General features: G+C 42.8%; 2 protein-coding genes across 3 annotated transcripts; one reads left to right on the top strand and one right to left on the bottom strand.

Moving 5' to 3' along the window:
• Positions 1-1,192: 1,192 nt before the first annotated feature.
• ap4m1 (adaptor related protein complex 4 subunit mu 1) lies at positions 1,193-11,355 on the bottom strand. Of its 2 annotated transcripts, XM_037119034.1 has the most exons (16): positions 11,010-11,355; positions 10,159-10,220; positions 9,733-9,818; positions 9,377-9,486; positions 8,882-8,978; positions 8,184-8,294; positions 7,970-8,044; positions 7,694-7,756; positions 7,516-7,582; positions 7,088-7,141; positions 6,773-6,879; positions 5,832-5,923; positions 5,515-5,559; positions 5,201-5,251; positions 3,561-3,678; positions 1,193-2,322 (listed from the first exon to the last, which is right to left on the bottom strand). In XM_037119034.1, exons 2-16 carry the CDS (start codon positions 10,214-10,216, stop codon positions 2,131-2,133), a joined length of 1,326 nt encoding a protein of 441 aa, XP_036974929.1. In that variant the 5' UTR covers positions 10,217-10,220; positions 11,010-11,355; the 3' UTR covers positions 1,193-2,130. The 2 variants fall into 2 exon arrangements, with proteins under 2 accessions (XP_036974929.1, XP_036974930.1); XM_037119035.1 differs by lacking the exon at positions 10,159-10,220.
• Positions 11,356-11,483: 128 nt separating this feature from the next.
• rbmx2 (RNA binding motif protein X-linked 2) lies at positions 11,484-14,486 on the top strand. The gene is made up of 7 exons (XM_037119041.1): positions 11,484-11,649; positions 12,268-12,383; positions 12,712-12,763; positions 12,880-13,009; positions 13,236-13,422; positions 13,549-13,975; positions 14,045-14,486. Exons 1-7 carry the CDS (start codon positions 11,645-11,647, stop codon positions 14,163-14,165), a joined length of 1,038 nt encoding a protein of 345 aa, XP_036974936.1. The 5' UTR covers positions 11,484-11,644; the 3' UTR covers positions 14,166-14,486.
• Positions 14,487-15,528: the final 1,042 nt, after the last annotated feature.

Below are 15,528 nucleotides of genomic sequence, written 5' to 3' on the forward strand. Positions count from 1 at the left end.
AAGCAGCTGTAAAACAGTGGATTCATTTATTTCACAACCGTCACAAAATGTCTCGTTACGCTGTCAGAATTTGAGCCATTCGGTCCATTAACACTTGTAAAGTCTAGAACAGAAGCAGGATTTAATTATTTTGTCCTTATTAAAGTTAGCATGGTGCTAAATGGGAGGTTAGCCGGCTCTGTGGGCGACACAATGCGGAGGATTATAGTCATTTTCATACCTTGAAAGTGGACGAGCTCTGCGTCCAACGCTGTGTCCAGATTTAATGTGACGTCTCGGCTGCTGCTAACTGTAGGTGTCGTTTGCTAGTTTGCTCAGTTAGCTGTGCAGCTAGCGGTCCTGACTGGAAGTTCAGGATGTGCTGCTGTTTAAACCTCCAGCACATCTTATCTCCTCACTTCTGTTGACAATCTAACATACAGAACATGTTACACCTTTAAGTTTCATGTTTCCCTCACACATGCGATAACAGATTTCTCCTCAAACACTCAGTTATTGCACTTTTAAAAGTAACACAGTGTAGAAATACTGCATTCAAATCTGTCTGATCAAAGTGAGCAGCAATTTTAGGAAATCACTGAGCTTTTCTTTCTTCAACACAACGGGAAGTTTGTGCAGGAGCAGATGGACTCAGAGCTCAAACTATTCAAATGAGTGTGAAGTGAATTCAAATGATTGTGACTGAGCGTTTCTAAACAGAGCGCAGAGACCCGACCCGTCTCGGTCGCAGGTCCAGAGTGTTTGTCCGACCTCTCGATGCCCCTCCAGGATATTTCTCCTGCTGCAGTCCAGCTTCAGCTTCCTCACAGGGATCAGGATCGTCTGCACTGCCTGCATCACAGGATAACCAGGTTTTACTACAGTATGCGACTCTTTATCAGTTTTAAAAGGTCAGAGGTGCTTTAGAAAGGTTACAAACCAACAATAAACCACAAAGACTGAATATTTATCGGACAGAAGTCCTAAAGCAGAAGTGAAACGGCTCACTGGACAGAAATGATTGTAGTCAATCAACAAGAATGAGAATCTTTCTCACGTGTGCTCGAAGTTAATTTCTGCTTTTGCAGCTTCTTGTTGACTCAGCTGATATCTGATATTTCTCCTGTGAAGCTGCTGCTCACAGTTTGAGGCGACAAATGTTGAAGATCAGCATTTTAAAACAGAACTGATCCTGAGTAAACACACAAACACATCATGTACAAGTCGTGTTTATTTACAGTGTGAACGTCAAATTCTCACTAGAGCTCCAAATGTGGATTAATCCGCCGCTGAAAACAGTCCCAACAAATGCTCCACGTAAAGTGAGCAGCTGTTTGGTCAAACGACTGAACATGGAACATTTGTGATGAATTTTTAAAGATTTGCGTGTTCAGACGGAGCCAATGAGCTTCCAGCTGAGAGCCACAGACAGGAAGTCAAAGTACTGAGAGATGAATTTATTATGACAATTCGGTTTTGAGCTGCGCGTGAGACTTTCATCATCGCAGCTGATGAGGAAAAAGAAAGTTGAACGGCAGCAGAACAGCAGAGTTTCATCTGTGAGGTTACATCTGGACCATCAGGAGAGATCATTTGGTCCAGCAGATGTTTTATGAGGTAAAAATGCTCTTTTGAATAAGTCAGATTATTAAACACTCTTAATAATCTGAGCCCAGCAGGCAGAGCGACACTTTGTACAGGACGACGTTAGAAAGATTATTCTGGCAAAACATTTTAGACCAAACCAAGATGAATCAGATTTAGAAGAATCACTATAACTTGTTGTTTCCTCTCTGGACTTCTGTATAGAGGCATTTTTATCGCAACAATATGACACAATAAGCGTTTTCCTTTAGTCACCTGGACCAACATGAAGTTTCTGTTTCAGCCTCTTCATGGGAAAAAGTTTTGGTTTAAACTTCACGAGAGACAAAACTTTTTAAAAGTTATTTGGATTTGAATTCAAGTCCAGTTTTTAAAACAGAAATAAATATGTAGAGAAAAGAACAAACAAAAAGCTGCAGATTAAACCTGACCCACATCTGTACATCTTATTTTGAAAGAACATTTACATAATCTGTTTCATTTGTCCTGGATGTATCAATAACAATCATTGTGGATCAATCAGTCTGTGAGCAGAGTTGAGTGGAGTTAAATCCGGATGGTGTAGGAGTCGGAGTGGGTGACGTATCGGACCCAGCGCTGCGACGGGCCGGGCTGGATGGGCGACAGGCGGAGGAAGCGGATCTGCAGCCCGGTGACGGTGAGCTTCGGCAGCTCGAAGCTCAGACCGACCGGACCGACCTCCAACATGGAGGCCGAGCTGAGGCCGGGGACCTCCAGCTGGAAACAGGAGGAGAGAAATCAGTCAGGATGAGCTGACAAACAAACCTTCTCCGCTGTCAGAACCATCTGAACCGCCTCCGTCATGATGAGTTAAATCTGCTCTGATTGTGAAACTGAAACTCAAATAAAAACCACTCTGTGTTTCCTTTTTCTATCTGTATTCAAACGCTGCTGTCAGCTCCTGTACAGAGATTTACTCTGGTGTTTTTAACTGTCGGAGAAATTAACTGAAGTATCAGAAACTTTTTATCTTGCAGGTCCTTTGATTTCTTAATCATTTCCAAGTAAATTTCCATAAAAGAATGATTGTTATCGATTAGTCTGACAGTTTTTCCCCCATCAGGAGATCAATGTTCGGTCTATGAAACACCAGAGAAAAGTGAAAACAATCTTATTTAATTTCAGGTTCAGTTTCCTGTAATGTAAAACAAGAAGAGGCTGCAGATTCTCACGTTTATTGATCGGTTATTAAGAGGTTGCTGACTGATTTTCGGTCGATTGAAAAATGAATTAATTGAATACTTGTGAATATTTTAATAAGTAAAACATCTAAGCCACAAACTGTTGTCGAGTCTCTCGTCGTGCAGCAGCTTCATGAGGACAGACTTGGATGCAGCCGAGTGCTAACATCATGATGCTAATATGTGAATGCTGAGCAATGTGCACCAGCTTAGTTTAGCACATTAGCACGCTAAACTTTGCCAGTACACAGTAAACACAAAGAACAGCTGATGCTGATGTGAATGTCGTCAGTTCTGCAGATGTTTGGTCATAAACTGTCGACCTGATGGTGGCGCTAGATTAAAAAGTCAGAGGATCACCAGAGTTATTACAGGCCGAAACATTTCAGACGACAAAAGCAATAACAGCAACTGTGATTATTTTCATTGTTGATTTATCTGTTGATTGTTTTCTGAATCACTCGATCAGTGTTTTGTCCTTGAACATCTTCGTCCACAACTCAGAGATATTCAATCTCAGAGGAAAGAAACCAGAAAATATTCACATTTAACAAGCGGACAGTCGAGAACTTAGACTTTCTTTTCCTGTAACAAGTCAATCACATGATTATTGACTATCAAAATAGATGGCAGTTAATTAATTTTAATCCTTGACTGATATTAGCATCCCTCGAGCTACACTGATCCATTTGCACTTCCTGTGTGTGTGTGTGTGTGTGTGTGTGTGTGTGTGCGTGCGTGCGTGCGTGCGTGTGTGCGTGCGTGCGTGCTCACCTTGAACAGAGCAGACAGTTGTGTTCCTCCGGGGAAGCGAGGGATCATCCAGTGGACGGCTCGGCTCTGTAGCTTCAGCTCGGCGCTCTGATCCGGACTGCTGAGCTCCTGCGACAAACTGAACCCAGAACAGTTTCAGTAACACGTCTGCACACGACAACACTACGGTGAAACATTAAACTTAATGTTTGAGTTAAAACACCACAGATGAGCCTGCGGAGGTCAGCAGGTTGTCACAGACGATGAGGCAGTGAGGCAGAAAGGCTTTCACTGCTCATTTGATAGATAATCCTGCTGACGGCTTTCAGATGATGTAACTCTGCTCCACAATTATGAGGTTTTGATTTGGGTTTTGGGAGATTATGATTTTTGATGGTGCCTTCACGTGATCACAGTTTTAGACATGTTGTCGAAGTCTGCTGCATCTGTGTGCGAATTCAGATGGAGTTTAATTCATGTGAATGAGGTCGGCACGTTGAAGTGCAGGTGACCTGACACACCAGATGGTTTGTTACAAAGAACCATCTGGGAGGTCGTCCTTGGAAATAGTTTGGAAAAGGGCAGACACCTTCGAGAAATACTTGGTGATTGGACGAACCATCTGTCTATCAGAGTCTGTCCCGGGTTAACTTCAGACTGATCAGATCGACATCAGGAGACACCGCAGGAGCTGGTCGGTAAATCAAACTGAAACCTTCAGTGTCGCTCTTTGCTCTGATGTTATAGCGGCTATGCTAACCTCTGGAGGAGCCGCCATTGTCGCTTCCCTCGCTGATCATCACACCTAAGCCACGCCCACAGTGTCAAAGGATACTGATTGGTTCAAACACTGTTGTTCAGCCACAAGCACAAAGCTCAAAGCCTGCTGAGATGGATTCATGATCTCTTGATCACATGATTTGTCTTTTACACTTTCCAACAGGTGTCATCACCAAGAAGGAGAAGCAGAACAAGACGGCTCCAGCCGAGTGTGATATACTGACGAGGAGGCAGAACGACATCTCCAAAACTCAGCAGCTGACAACAAAACTATCTGGACGTATAAACAGCTCTACAGGATATTTGTTCTTCATTTTTAGGTGAACTGACCCTTTAAGCCTCACTGAGCAGCTCACATCACATTTTAAGATTGTTTACACTTTGGACCAGCTGACCAGCTGTTTCCACCTGAGGAAAACATAAAAAGGGGTTAAACTGGAGAGAAACAGATGGTTTTTAAATTTAGCCGTCGTCGTCTAAATTAACTTCCATCTCTAACTCGTCTAAAACTGCTGCTGCAGCAGCTGGGCCTCCACCCGTCACTGGCTTACATTTCCATAACTTTAAATAACAAATTAGGAGAGCTTCCTCCTGCTGCTCTGTGGGGCTGCCTACTTTGTTAATGTTGTTTCCTATTTAAAAACTCAGCGAACCAGAGACTCTCTTTAACATTTGATTCCTCACACAGACGAGGAATTCTCACGATTTCCTGTCTGGACTCAACTTTCTTCTTCATGTCACAAAAACAACAACACGAGAGTCGTAATCAAATGAAAACTCAACAGACTGTGAGGTCGTGTCGTCATCAGCAGGACGGTTTTTACATATCGATATTTTCATACTGACACACGTCAGTTTTAATTTGAATGCGAGCGTCTCACCTGACGGAGCCTTTAGGAACAGGGATGGTGGCACAGACGTTGATGGCAGCGCTGCGAGAACAAAACAGTGACATCATCATCATCATCATCATCATCCACTAATCCTTAATGTGTTCATTAACATTGTGTCAGTAAGTGCTCACTGATCACTACACTGGGAGACGTTTCATCTGTTTGTTATTCATAGTTTGCACCGTCTGATCTAAAGACATTTATTTAATCAAATGTTTACAGTTACGGATAGTTACAGGTGAAGTTTGGCTCTGAGAGCTCGATGAGATATTTAATATCAGCAGGATGAAGTAAAATCTGACCTCTTTGGTGGCAGGTCACAGCGAAGCTTCAGGTACATCAGCAGCCTGCAGAGGAAACACAACGACTGTTTCATGGTAACGTTTGTGTCTTTCAGCCTCAATCAGGCTGATGAGACACTCAGACAAAACTCTGATCGTTTACTGAAGTGAAAGTTGAATCTTGCAGAAGACTCTCAGAATTCAAAGGTACTTTTAAGAACATGGGGGCAGCATGTCACTAGATTAACCGCTTAGCTGTCCTCGGCTGCTAGCTGCTGTTAGCTAACTAGCTCATGGATCTGTTAGCCGCGGTGGACTGGACTCTGTGGGACTCTGACCTTCCTCCGGTGTCTCGCTCGATGGTTGGAAAGAGACGGAAGGGAGGAGCTGACGGCAGGTCATCACTCAGCTGGTACTGCATCACTGTTTGCTGCAACACGAGGAAGAAGAGGAGAGAGAACGACTGATCAGTGAGCAGGCAGCAGATTAATGTTTCAGGGAGTTTGGTTCCTGGACTCAGACAACAACAAGCTGCAGAGTTTTCAGTCACTTCGAGCCCATTTTCACACAACAAATCACAACAAATGACTAACGAGAAGGAAGGTAATCAGTCTAAACCGGTTAGGATTATGTTTCTTTGTGAGGTGATGTGTAATCAATGAGCTGAAACATTTAAATCTTGTGTGTTTTGTGTGTTCTGTGAGGCAGGAATCTGTGGAAGAGGCTTAGTGAGACGTTTAACAGTAAACAGCTCATGAATTCAGATACTTTGTGTTCCTGCAGCCACCTTAAACATTTTGTTTTCTAAGATCTGTGACTATTATTATTCAAGAGGAGTGTCGCATGGACTTCATGATCATTCAGAACAATCTCTTGAAGAGCTTTCAGTCATTTACAAAAGCCACATTTTTCAACAGCCTCGTCTTTTATTGACACACGTTCTAACATCTCCTCAACTGTAATTATCAAATAAATGAAATGTTTGTTTTGGAAGTACTTTTCCAACATTGCAGGTCTTCTCAGCCTGTTTAAGCTCCAAAAATGTCTGCAAACGAGGTCGAGCAGACTGTGAGCAGCCTGACAGGTGAAATCCAGGGCACAAAGCCCTCAGAGTCCCGGCTGCACGACACGCTGCTGCTCATCAAGATGGTTGCTGAACATCACAACATTTTATATCCAAGTCCACATAAAGCATCTACGTAAAAACAGCCGTCCAAACCAACAAAAATAAAGTATATGTAGAAACAACGACAGAGTGACAGAGTGAGTGGATGATCACCTCTCCCTGGCTGGGACACAGTCGGAGGATCCGATGGCTGTCGAACTCGTCCAGTCGGACAGCCTGGTGGAAGCTGCACTCGTCGACCCGAACAGCAGCGCCGTAACCTGAGGACGAAACACAGCACGGCTCGGAAAACTCAGACAAGAGTGATACGATCCTGAAATTCACCTTGAAATACAGCTGTTTTTGTCTTTCGTACATGTTTAAAATTAAATAAAATGATCAGTAACTTGTGTGCTGCACAGTGTGAGTGTGTGGTGTGTGTGTGTGTGTGTGTGTGTGCGAGTGTGTGTGTGTGCGAGTGTGTGTTACCTCTCAGCTGGGACTTGCCGATGCTGAATTCTTCATTCAGACCTATTCTCATTTCTGTTTAAGAAGGACAGACTGTTAGAAACGACTTTAATATTCACACTCAGATTCAGACTTATAAAATGGTGGACAGTGAATGTGATGCACGTTCGAGACTCTCGTGAAGTCGTTCTGGTCGGCTTCAGTGTCTCTTTGTTTCTGCTGCTGATTCAACTATTTAACTTTACGTCCTTCAGTGTTGAAATGATCGAACAGACGCTCGGCTCACACCAGCTGATGTTCACATCTGTCTACACTGGTGCTGTTTCAGTCCGTGCGGCTACATAACAACTAAATAAATATCAGGAGGAAACCAACACACAACCTGTCCTGCTGACCTTTAACTCAGGGGAAGTCCCTGCAGCTGTGACCTCTTTTATGTTCATGCTCACCTGAGCAGCTCGGCATGTAGCACTTGACTCTGATCTCTCCCTCCACGTCGGCCTTCATCAGAACTCCCTGCAGCACAAATCATCATCACACTGAGTCTCCAGGGTGTTAAACTCGAGACTGATTACAGTCTGGAACCGACACATTTCTGTAAGTGTTTCTGCTGCTGATGTCACTCACGTTGGAGCCGATGACGACTGACATCCTCTCGATCACGTCCACAAATATCTCGCTCTTCCCTCCCTGGAAAAACACACACACACATATGGAAACTGTGAGGTTTGTTTTGGGAAGTCTACTGTGGAACTGGGCCCAGACTATTCACTGGAACATGTCAGTTATTTTCAACACACCCTAATCAGTGAAAAAAAACAAACACACAAATTGCTTTTAATGCTTGATTGAACTTCTCTGAGAAATCCTGATAAAAATGACCCTGAAGTCCCAGACATTCACCTCTCTGCTGGACTGAATCGGTCGGGTGGCTGCAGAACTCGGAGCAACTTTACTCTGTTGTGTCTCCGCTCCGAACTGCAGAAAAACAGCAACAACAACAACAGATTTGGATTTAAACCAAATAAATTTTAAACAATTTTATCTTGAAAGTTTAAATAATATTTAGCAACATGGTAAAGGTCCGGTGTGGAGCGTTCAGGGGTTGTGAACCAACCAGGCCGACATTGCTGAGGTCGAACAGGCTGAACGGTCGAGAGGAGACGGCTTCGGTCTGGATGAAGTTCTTCAGGACGTCAGAGGACGTCGTCTGGATGTAACCGTAGTCCTGACAGACAGACAGAGAGACAGAGAGAGAGAACAGGAATATTTTTATTTAATATTTTTCTATTGTATTTTTGTTTATCCATCTATTTTTTGTTGAGTTGTTGTTAAGTCTCTCAGAGATTGTTGATTGAAGTGTCCTTGGGTACCCTGAAAGGTGCAGTATAAATTAAATGTATTATTATTATTATTATTATCATGAGGAATATGTAAGCTCGGTGACACAGGAATCTTTCTACCCAGAGGTTATTGTAAACACTGTGACTGGTTCTGTGGAGCTCATCTGAGTGTTTCCATGACTACTGTTGTAAACAAACATGGTGTCTACAGACGAATGTTGACAAAAACAGACTTTGTTGATGTGTATGGACACGTTCTGCCAGAGCTTCGTCAAACTGGTCATAAGGTGAACCCATCCAGGAGTCCGTCCTCTGGCTGCGACGCTCAGTCTGCAGCTCTCACTTGTGTTGCAATACGAGTCTTTGGAGATTCTCCAGAGCACGCGTGAAATCATTCTTGTTTAGCTTGACGTGTCTGCGTGGACCATGTTTGTGTCCTCAGTCTTGTCTGCTTGGAGGGAAGGAGACTCACCACGATCTCATCCAGCAGCTCGTAGATGAGGGCAAAATTCATCTGCACCGACTTCTCTGACAGGCTGCCACAGTAATCTTTAACCAGAGCTGTTAACCTGAGACAGACAGAGACAGACAGACAGACAGAGTTAACCAACTGAATGTGTTAACCAACATCTAGATTGACACTTCCTCATTGTTGCACAGCAGGCAGATTGAAACACATCATGAGATCAGTGTGTTCGATCTACATCTTTGTCAACTTATCAAAAATCCTTTTATGTTTCTAAAACCAAAACCTCATTATTGTTATTACCTCTCTAAATAACCAGCTGATGTGAAAATGAAAAGATCAACAATAAACTTAATTCTCAACGCTGTGTTCTCTCTGTTTTAATTCATTTTACACTTTTAAATGTTTGTGTTCCCCCTTTATTACAGCTTCCAATAAGTCCTGTGGAAAATATGGTAGAAAATGTTATCTTTAAAAGACATATTAATTTAAAAAACACACCTGTTGAGGAACTCGATGATGGTGAAGGGGGAGGAGTCAGCTGCTGTAGTCGTGGCGACCCAGTACAGTCCTCCCTGCCTGACGTGGACGAAGTGAAGATCTTTGTGACTCTGCAGGAAAAACAACAACACTGGATTGGTGTTGTGTTCAAGGTCCATGATTAAAAGAATAAACTAACAGTGTTTTTATTATCCAGCTGGTATTAATGAATCAGACTTGATTTAGGTCTGTGTGTGGATGGTTTGTCTCTCAGTGCTTCCAGTTTTGAAGGAAAACAGCTGACATTAAAACTTGATCCTAACAGGGAACATGTTTGTGAAGGTTCCTCAAAACACACATAACAGGCATGGTGTTACCATGACGACCGGTGGCTGATCTCCTGTCAACGCCGTGACCTTCTCGTAGAAAATGTTGATGACGTCACTTCCAGCCTCTCCACGGTCTGATGATGAGGTTAAGAGCCAAACAAACAGAAAGTAACACAAGAAGCTTTGTCACTGATTCATGTGCATGAACACAGGTTTTTTCCACACACTGGGTCTGATCTTTTGGAATCACAGCTGCAGAAACAACCGTTATCTTGTGTAAATGTAGTTTTCCCAAACGACTGTAAGTTCATATTCAGCCAGTCACGTAGGTGTGGTACCTTTCTTGGTGCAGGGTCACACAAAGATAAAAGTACAGATTAAAAGGAAGAAGTAAAAAATAAAATAACAACAGTGATTGAAAGTATATAGAAGAAGAGCATTAATAGAAACAGCGCGATAGGAAGGTGAGGATACAGTCTTTATAGATGAGGTGGTCGCCCTTTGAGGACAAGATGAAGACCTGAGAGATCATCCTGCTGCGAGATAGACAGAGACAGAAATCAATCAAGGACAGCTCAAAATTATCAAAATGATCATTTACAGGTTTTAGCTCCAGAAAACTATCCGGTAACTGTAACACAGTAGCTCCCCCTGCAGGGTGTCTCCACAGAGAATCTCTAGTTCCTGTAGATTCCACAAAATATGATTATGATATGAATATTATTGAATTATTTCACATGTCTCACACACACAGCTTCACTGTGGATGATCTGTCTGCAAAAGGAAGCTCCAACCAGTCAGACACCGACATGTTCTGTTTGTTATGACTCGGGGAAGAGCTCCAACCAAACTACACTAAATATTCTACCACTTTAAGATGTCCGTGTATGTAAAGAAATCACCTTGATGTAGTGATTACCCTTTAGAAACTCCTATGTCACAGAGGTAAACTTCACATAAACTGTACAGTCAATCTATTACACCGTTTGTAGATTATTAACACTGAAGTTTCCACTGAAATGTTCCAGGGGAGATGAGGACAGACAGTACAACGTGAACCACTCCTGACATTCAACTGAAACAAATAAGTTCACTAAAGTCTGATTTATCTAATGCCGAATTTATCACAACTTCCAGACCAGTGAGGGAAAGTCTTAAAAATAAATTAAATGTGCATATGTGACGTAATACCGGTAAAAGTAAGTTAAATTGATTAAATTTGTAAGCGAGTTCCCATTACAATTATGAACATGCAGAAAAATAGCCATTAACCCCCCTCATTGGTGAATGTAACGTTTAGTTCAGTTACTGCTTCAGTTACTTACCCGCAGTAGGTTTGTGGCAGATCAGGGTTGACTCCAGCAGTGAAAATAATAGATTACTTTAACTATTTGTTTCCTGAAAGCAGTTTTGCTAACGGTAACCTGACTCACCGGGCGTTAAATTTAACTATCGCACCAAGTTTAACCTTCTCCTAGTTGACATGAGAGCAGTCCATGACAGAGTGTTCATCTCCGACCCGTTTCTGGAGTTAAAATGTTAAAAATGTGAAGTGAAACATTAAAAGCTCCATTAAAAACAATTTCCATCTATGTTTTCATCTATTTCTCAACTGACTGTTTACACACCGGGTCAACAGCAGGTGGTGGAGACCATCACAGCGCCACCTGCTGTACGGGCGGGGGAGTGATACAACTTACGATTTTTTTTTATTTTTTTTTTTTTTGTTAAAACTGGCGAGATCCTTAGACAAGTATTTCGTTCTTCTGATTATATATAGTTTTATTAAATGTCGATGAAAAAAATAATTGTTTAGTCATTCAGTCCCATAGACGGAGCTTGTAGTGGACTCATCCAACCAGGAGGCGGTAGCAGAGGCGGGAATTTACCCGGAAGTGGATCGTATCAGGAAGGCAGCCCTCTTCTACCGCAGCATCGCTTCTGTTTCATGTAAATCACCATGAAGTAAGTAAACATGTTCACATTTAAACAACTATTTGCGTTTCTATCTGCTGTTCGGCCTAAAGTCACACTGCCGTGGCTCCTATCTTCAGACTAACGCTAACCCGCTAGTCACGGCTAACAGCTAGCTAACATCGCTGGTAACTAAACTTAGCCATTTCACTCCATCCATTGAAGTTGTCCCAAACCCCGTTAAAAAAAAATCTCGTAATTTCACGATTTCTGTATAATCGGCTCGTAAACGGACTCCATCAAACAACATTTTACGTCGTAATAAACAGAAGAATAGAAGCGGTTTGAATTTTGAATAATCACCTATATGGCTAAAAATAATTATGCAGACAGATAATATGACAAGTGGTAATAATCATTTTTACTTTATCATTTTAATTTTCCAATTGACCAAAAAAATATTATCATGATGTTGCGACATCTTGAATCTGGAGAAGAAGATCTGACATCAGCACGTCTCTGCAGCACTGCAGTAATTCACTTACGTTGTACAGCTGTACACCATTAATTGGAAATACTAAATTATACTTTCTATACTGTGCCTTGTGTTGAAGAACAGATAAATATGTTTAAACATATTAGCAAGTTAAATCTTTTCTCTGTGTTCAGTCCACTGACGAAGGTGAAGCTGATCAATGAACTGAATGAACGCGAGGCCGACCTCGGGGTGAAGGAGTCTGTGTCCTGGCACACTGAGTACAGAGACAGCGCCTGGATATTTGTTGGTAAGACTGTGAGATAATGAAGCATGTGGTCTCGTCCTCAGCTCCAGCTCTCAGAACTTTACTTTAGTTTTGTCAAAATTTTAACAAGCTGTGAAAACATTAGAAGTGTTACTGGTGATTTCTACCCTCAGAAATTTGAGAAAGAAAAATATTTGACTGGTAACATCAGATGAAGACTTGAGCGTCCACTGGATTATAATATATTAAATTATTATTATTATTATTATTATTATTATTATTATTATTATTATTATTATGAGGAAAGTGGTTTACAGAGAGAATGAGCTGTGTTGTTCTTCTGCCTGATCAGTTGTTTGGTTCCCTGCAGGTGGATTTCCATTCGAGCTGACTGAAGGTGACATCATCTGCGTCTTCTCTCAGTACGTTTCCTGCAGCCCGACTGAAATCAAGTCAACCGACACGCCGCTGTGATGTCGCTGCCTCAGTAAAAACCTCCTTGAGAATTCACTTTTCTTCTCTCTCCAACTCCTGTCAGGTATGGAGAGATCGTCAACATCAATCTGGTGCGAGACAAGAAGACAGGGAAGTCCAAAGGCTTCTGCTTCATCTGCTACGAGGACCAGAGGAGCACCGTCCTGGCTGTGGACAACTTCAACGGCATCAAGGTGACGAACGCTGCATCTCATCTAACACAAACAGAAACAACATGATAAAACTGTTACTGTGTGATTAACTGACTGGTTCCATCCAAGCAGCTCCTGGTGAGATTAAGCTGAACATCAAACTCTTTAAAAATCCAATAGGTGTCTATAAGTGTCTCCTTAACCTGCAGGAGGTTAAAGAGGTTCAGCCCGTCTGCTGTCGTTGAGTCTGTGTTGTGTTTGCTGTCAGATTAAAGGTCGGACGATTCGTGTGGATCATGTTAAAGACTACCGTCCTCCCAAAGACCACGAGGACATCGATGACGTGACCAAACAACTGAGGGAGGAAGGCTGCGCTCCCAAAGCCCAGCAGTCATCCTCCTCGTCCTCAGAGGAGGAGGAGCAGTACGCCATCCCTGTGAAGAAGCCCAAAAAAGGTGAGGTCACCTTTTCCTGTCCGCTGTCATATAATAAGATACAAGATGAAGTTATATAAAGTTAATGAACTTTGTCTTTGTTCATGTCTGTGTTTTCATTTCTCCTCTCGCTTCTTTCTGCCTCAGACAAGAAAGAGAAGAAGAAAAAGAAGAAAGAGAAGAAGGAGAAGAAGAAGGCAGAGAAGGAGAAGGAGAAAGAGAGAGGGAGCCGGGCGCTGCACTCCTCCTCCTCCTCACCTCCTCCTCCTCCTGCCTTCAGAGTCAAGGAGGAGAAGGAGGACGCCGGCTACGACAAGTACAACCAGAGGGCGGCGCCACCGGGAGGACAACAGAACGGACAGAGAGCGAGGGACAGCGAGAGACTCCGGGGGGAGGAGGAGAGGAGGAGGGGGGAGACAGACAGGGAGAGAGAGGAAGACAGGAGGAGGAATCGTGAGAGGGAGGGCGAGAGGAAGAGAGAGACAGACAGAGAGTATGAGAGAAGAAGAGAGTCTGATCGGGACAGAGATAGCGACAGACGAAGAGAGACAGAAAGAGACGATAGAAGACGAGAGTCAGACGGTGACTGGAGGAGAGAGACAGACAGAGAAAATGATAGAAGAAGAGAGTTTGATCGTGACAGAAGAAGAGACACGGACAGAGACGACAGAAGAAGAGACACGGACAGAGACGACAGAAGAAGAGAGATGGACAGAGACGACAGAAGAAGAGAGATGGACAGAGACCGTCCTCGTAAACACTGAGAGCATCTGATGGTGTAAAAACATGAAGACAGACTGACGTCGTATCACGTTCTCTGATCGTTAGCGCCCTCTGGTGGCTGCAGGGTTCATTACACAAACAGCTCTCAGTCAAAGGATCCAGTTCTGAGTTCTGGTTTCATCTGTCTGTTGTCTCATGTTCACTCAGTTCGGTGTAAATAGTTTCTCTCCTCCTCGGTGTCAACGGCTGCTGTAGTGAAATGTTTTCAGGCTGTGACGTCTCCTGTTTCCATCCTCCAGTCCAGGAGAGATTAAATGTTTGAGTTTTGTAATAAAAGAAAAGAAAAGTCTTCACCTGTGATCGATCAGAGAGGGTTTTCTGTCAACTCACATGTTCTATGGATTCATTTATAACAGACTTGCTGCTTCTGCAGGTTCTGACTCCTCATTTCCATTCATTTATACAAGATCATGTGAGATATTTTTCAAAATGTGTCAAGTTATATTACGTACTTCATGTACATTTTACAACAAGACAATGATTCTACTGTCATGCTACCATCAGATAATGAGCAGTAAACACAAACGTCAGCTGAGTCTGATGGTCCAGTAAGGAGTTTTGTAGGTATTTGTTCATAAACCAAAGTTGCTGAGAGACTTCAGACTACAGTGGTGGACTGACTGACATTCAACTTACCATCAGTGGAACCATGTTGCTAACACGTTTAAATATTCATGCAAAGTTCCTGTTTGTTTGTGATCGATCTCACTCCCCTGCTGGAACAAAACAACATGCTGGTCTTGCTGGTGCTGGTCTTTGCTGTTTTTTTTCTAGCAGGGACACACCTACAGAAATGAATGGAAATCAGCAGCAGTGAGACAGAAATCATTCAACAGTGTGAAGGTCTGTGTGTGATGTGAAGGAAACAATTTGGCTGCAAACTTACAGGAATAGTTTGACATTCATGCTACAGGCAGCAGAACGTTAGCTTAGCATACAGACTGGAAATACACCCGTCAGACTATGAGCTCACTGATTACCATGTTAGATCTGGTTTGTTAAAGTACAAAAGGCAAACATGTAAAAACTTTTGTTTTCCTGTGTTCCAGGAGTCTTTACATGTCACACTTTGTTGGCATTTTACGAAGAAACATTCACATCTTTGAGCTTTAAAGCTGTTGATTTCTTCTGTAAAGATCTGGGCTGTTCTAGTTATGCTAAGCTAAACTAAGCTAAGCAGTGGAGACACCCTGCACTGGCTCACGGGTAGCTGAGGGGAGGAGCAGCTGCAGCACCTGTGTGGAGCTCAGAGCAGAAGAAGCCTGACAGCCACTAGACGGAGACAAAGGTTTCATACAGATCACAGACTGATGTGGCTGGTCACCCTGAAACATCACGTCTGAC

Source organism: Acanthopagrus latus, chromosome 13 (assembly GCF_904848185.1).
Source record: "Acanthopagrus latus isolate v.2019 chromosome 13, fAcaLat1.1, whole genome shotgun sequence".
NCBI lineage: Eukaryota > Metazoa > Chordata > Actinopteri > Spariformes > Sparidae > Acanthopagrus > Acanthopagrus latus.

Bases quoted from the DNA above. Each gene is read 5' to 3' on its own strand.
- ap4m1 (XM_037119034.1), bottom strand. From the start codon at position 10,216: ATGATCTCTCAGGTCTTCATCTTGTCCTCAAAGGGCGACCACCTCATC. The intron at 9,487-9,732 runs GTAACACCATGC...TTTTTCCTGCAG, and splicing joins ATCAGCCACCGGTCGTCATG to AGTCACAAAGATCTTCACTT. The intron at 5,252-5,514 runs GTCAGATTTTAC...TTGTTCTCGCAG, and splicing joins TGTGACCTGCCACCAAAGAG to CGCTGCCATCAACGTCTGTG.
- rbmx2 (XM_037119041.1), top strand. The intron at 12,384-12,711 runs GTAAGACTGTGA...GGTTCCCTGCAG, and splicing joins CAGCGCCTGGATATTTGTTG to GTGGATTTCCATTCGAGCTG. The intron at 12,764-12,879 runs GTACGTTTCCTG...AACTCCTGTCAG, and splicing joins ATCATCTGCGTCTTCTCTCA to GTATGGAGAGATCGTCAACA.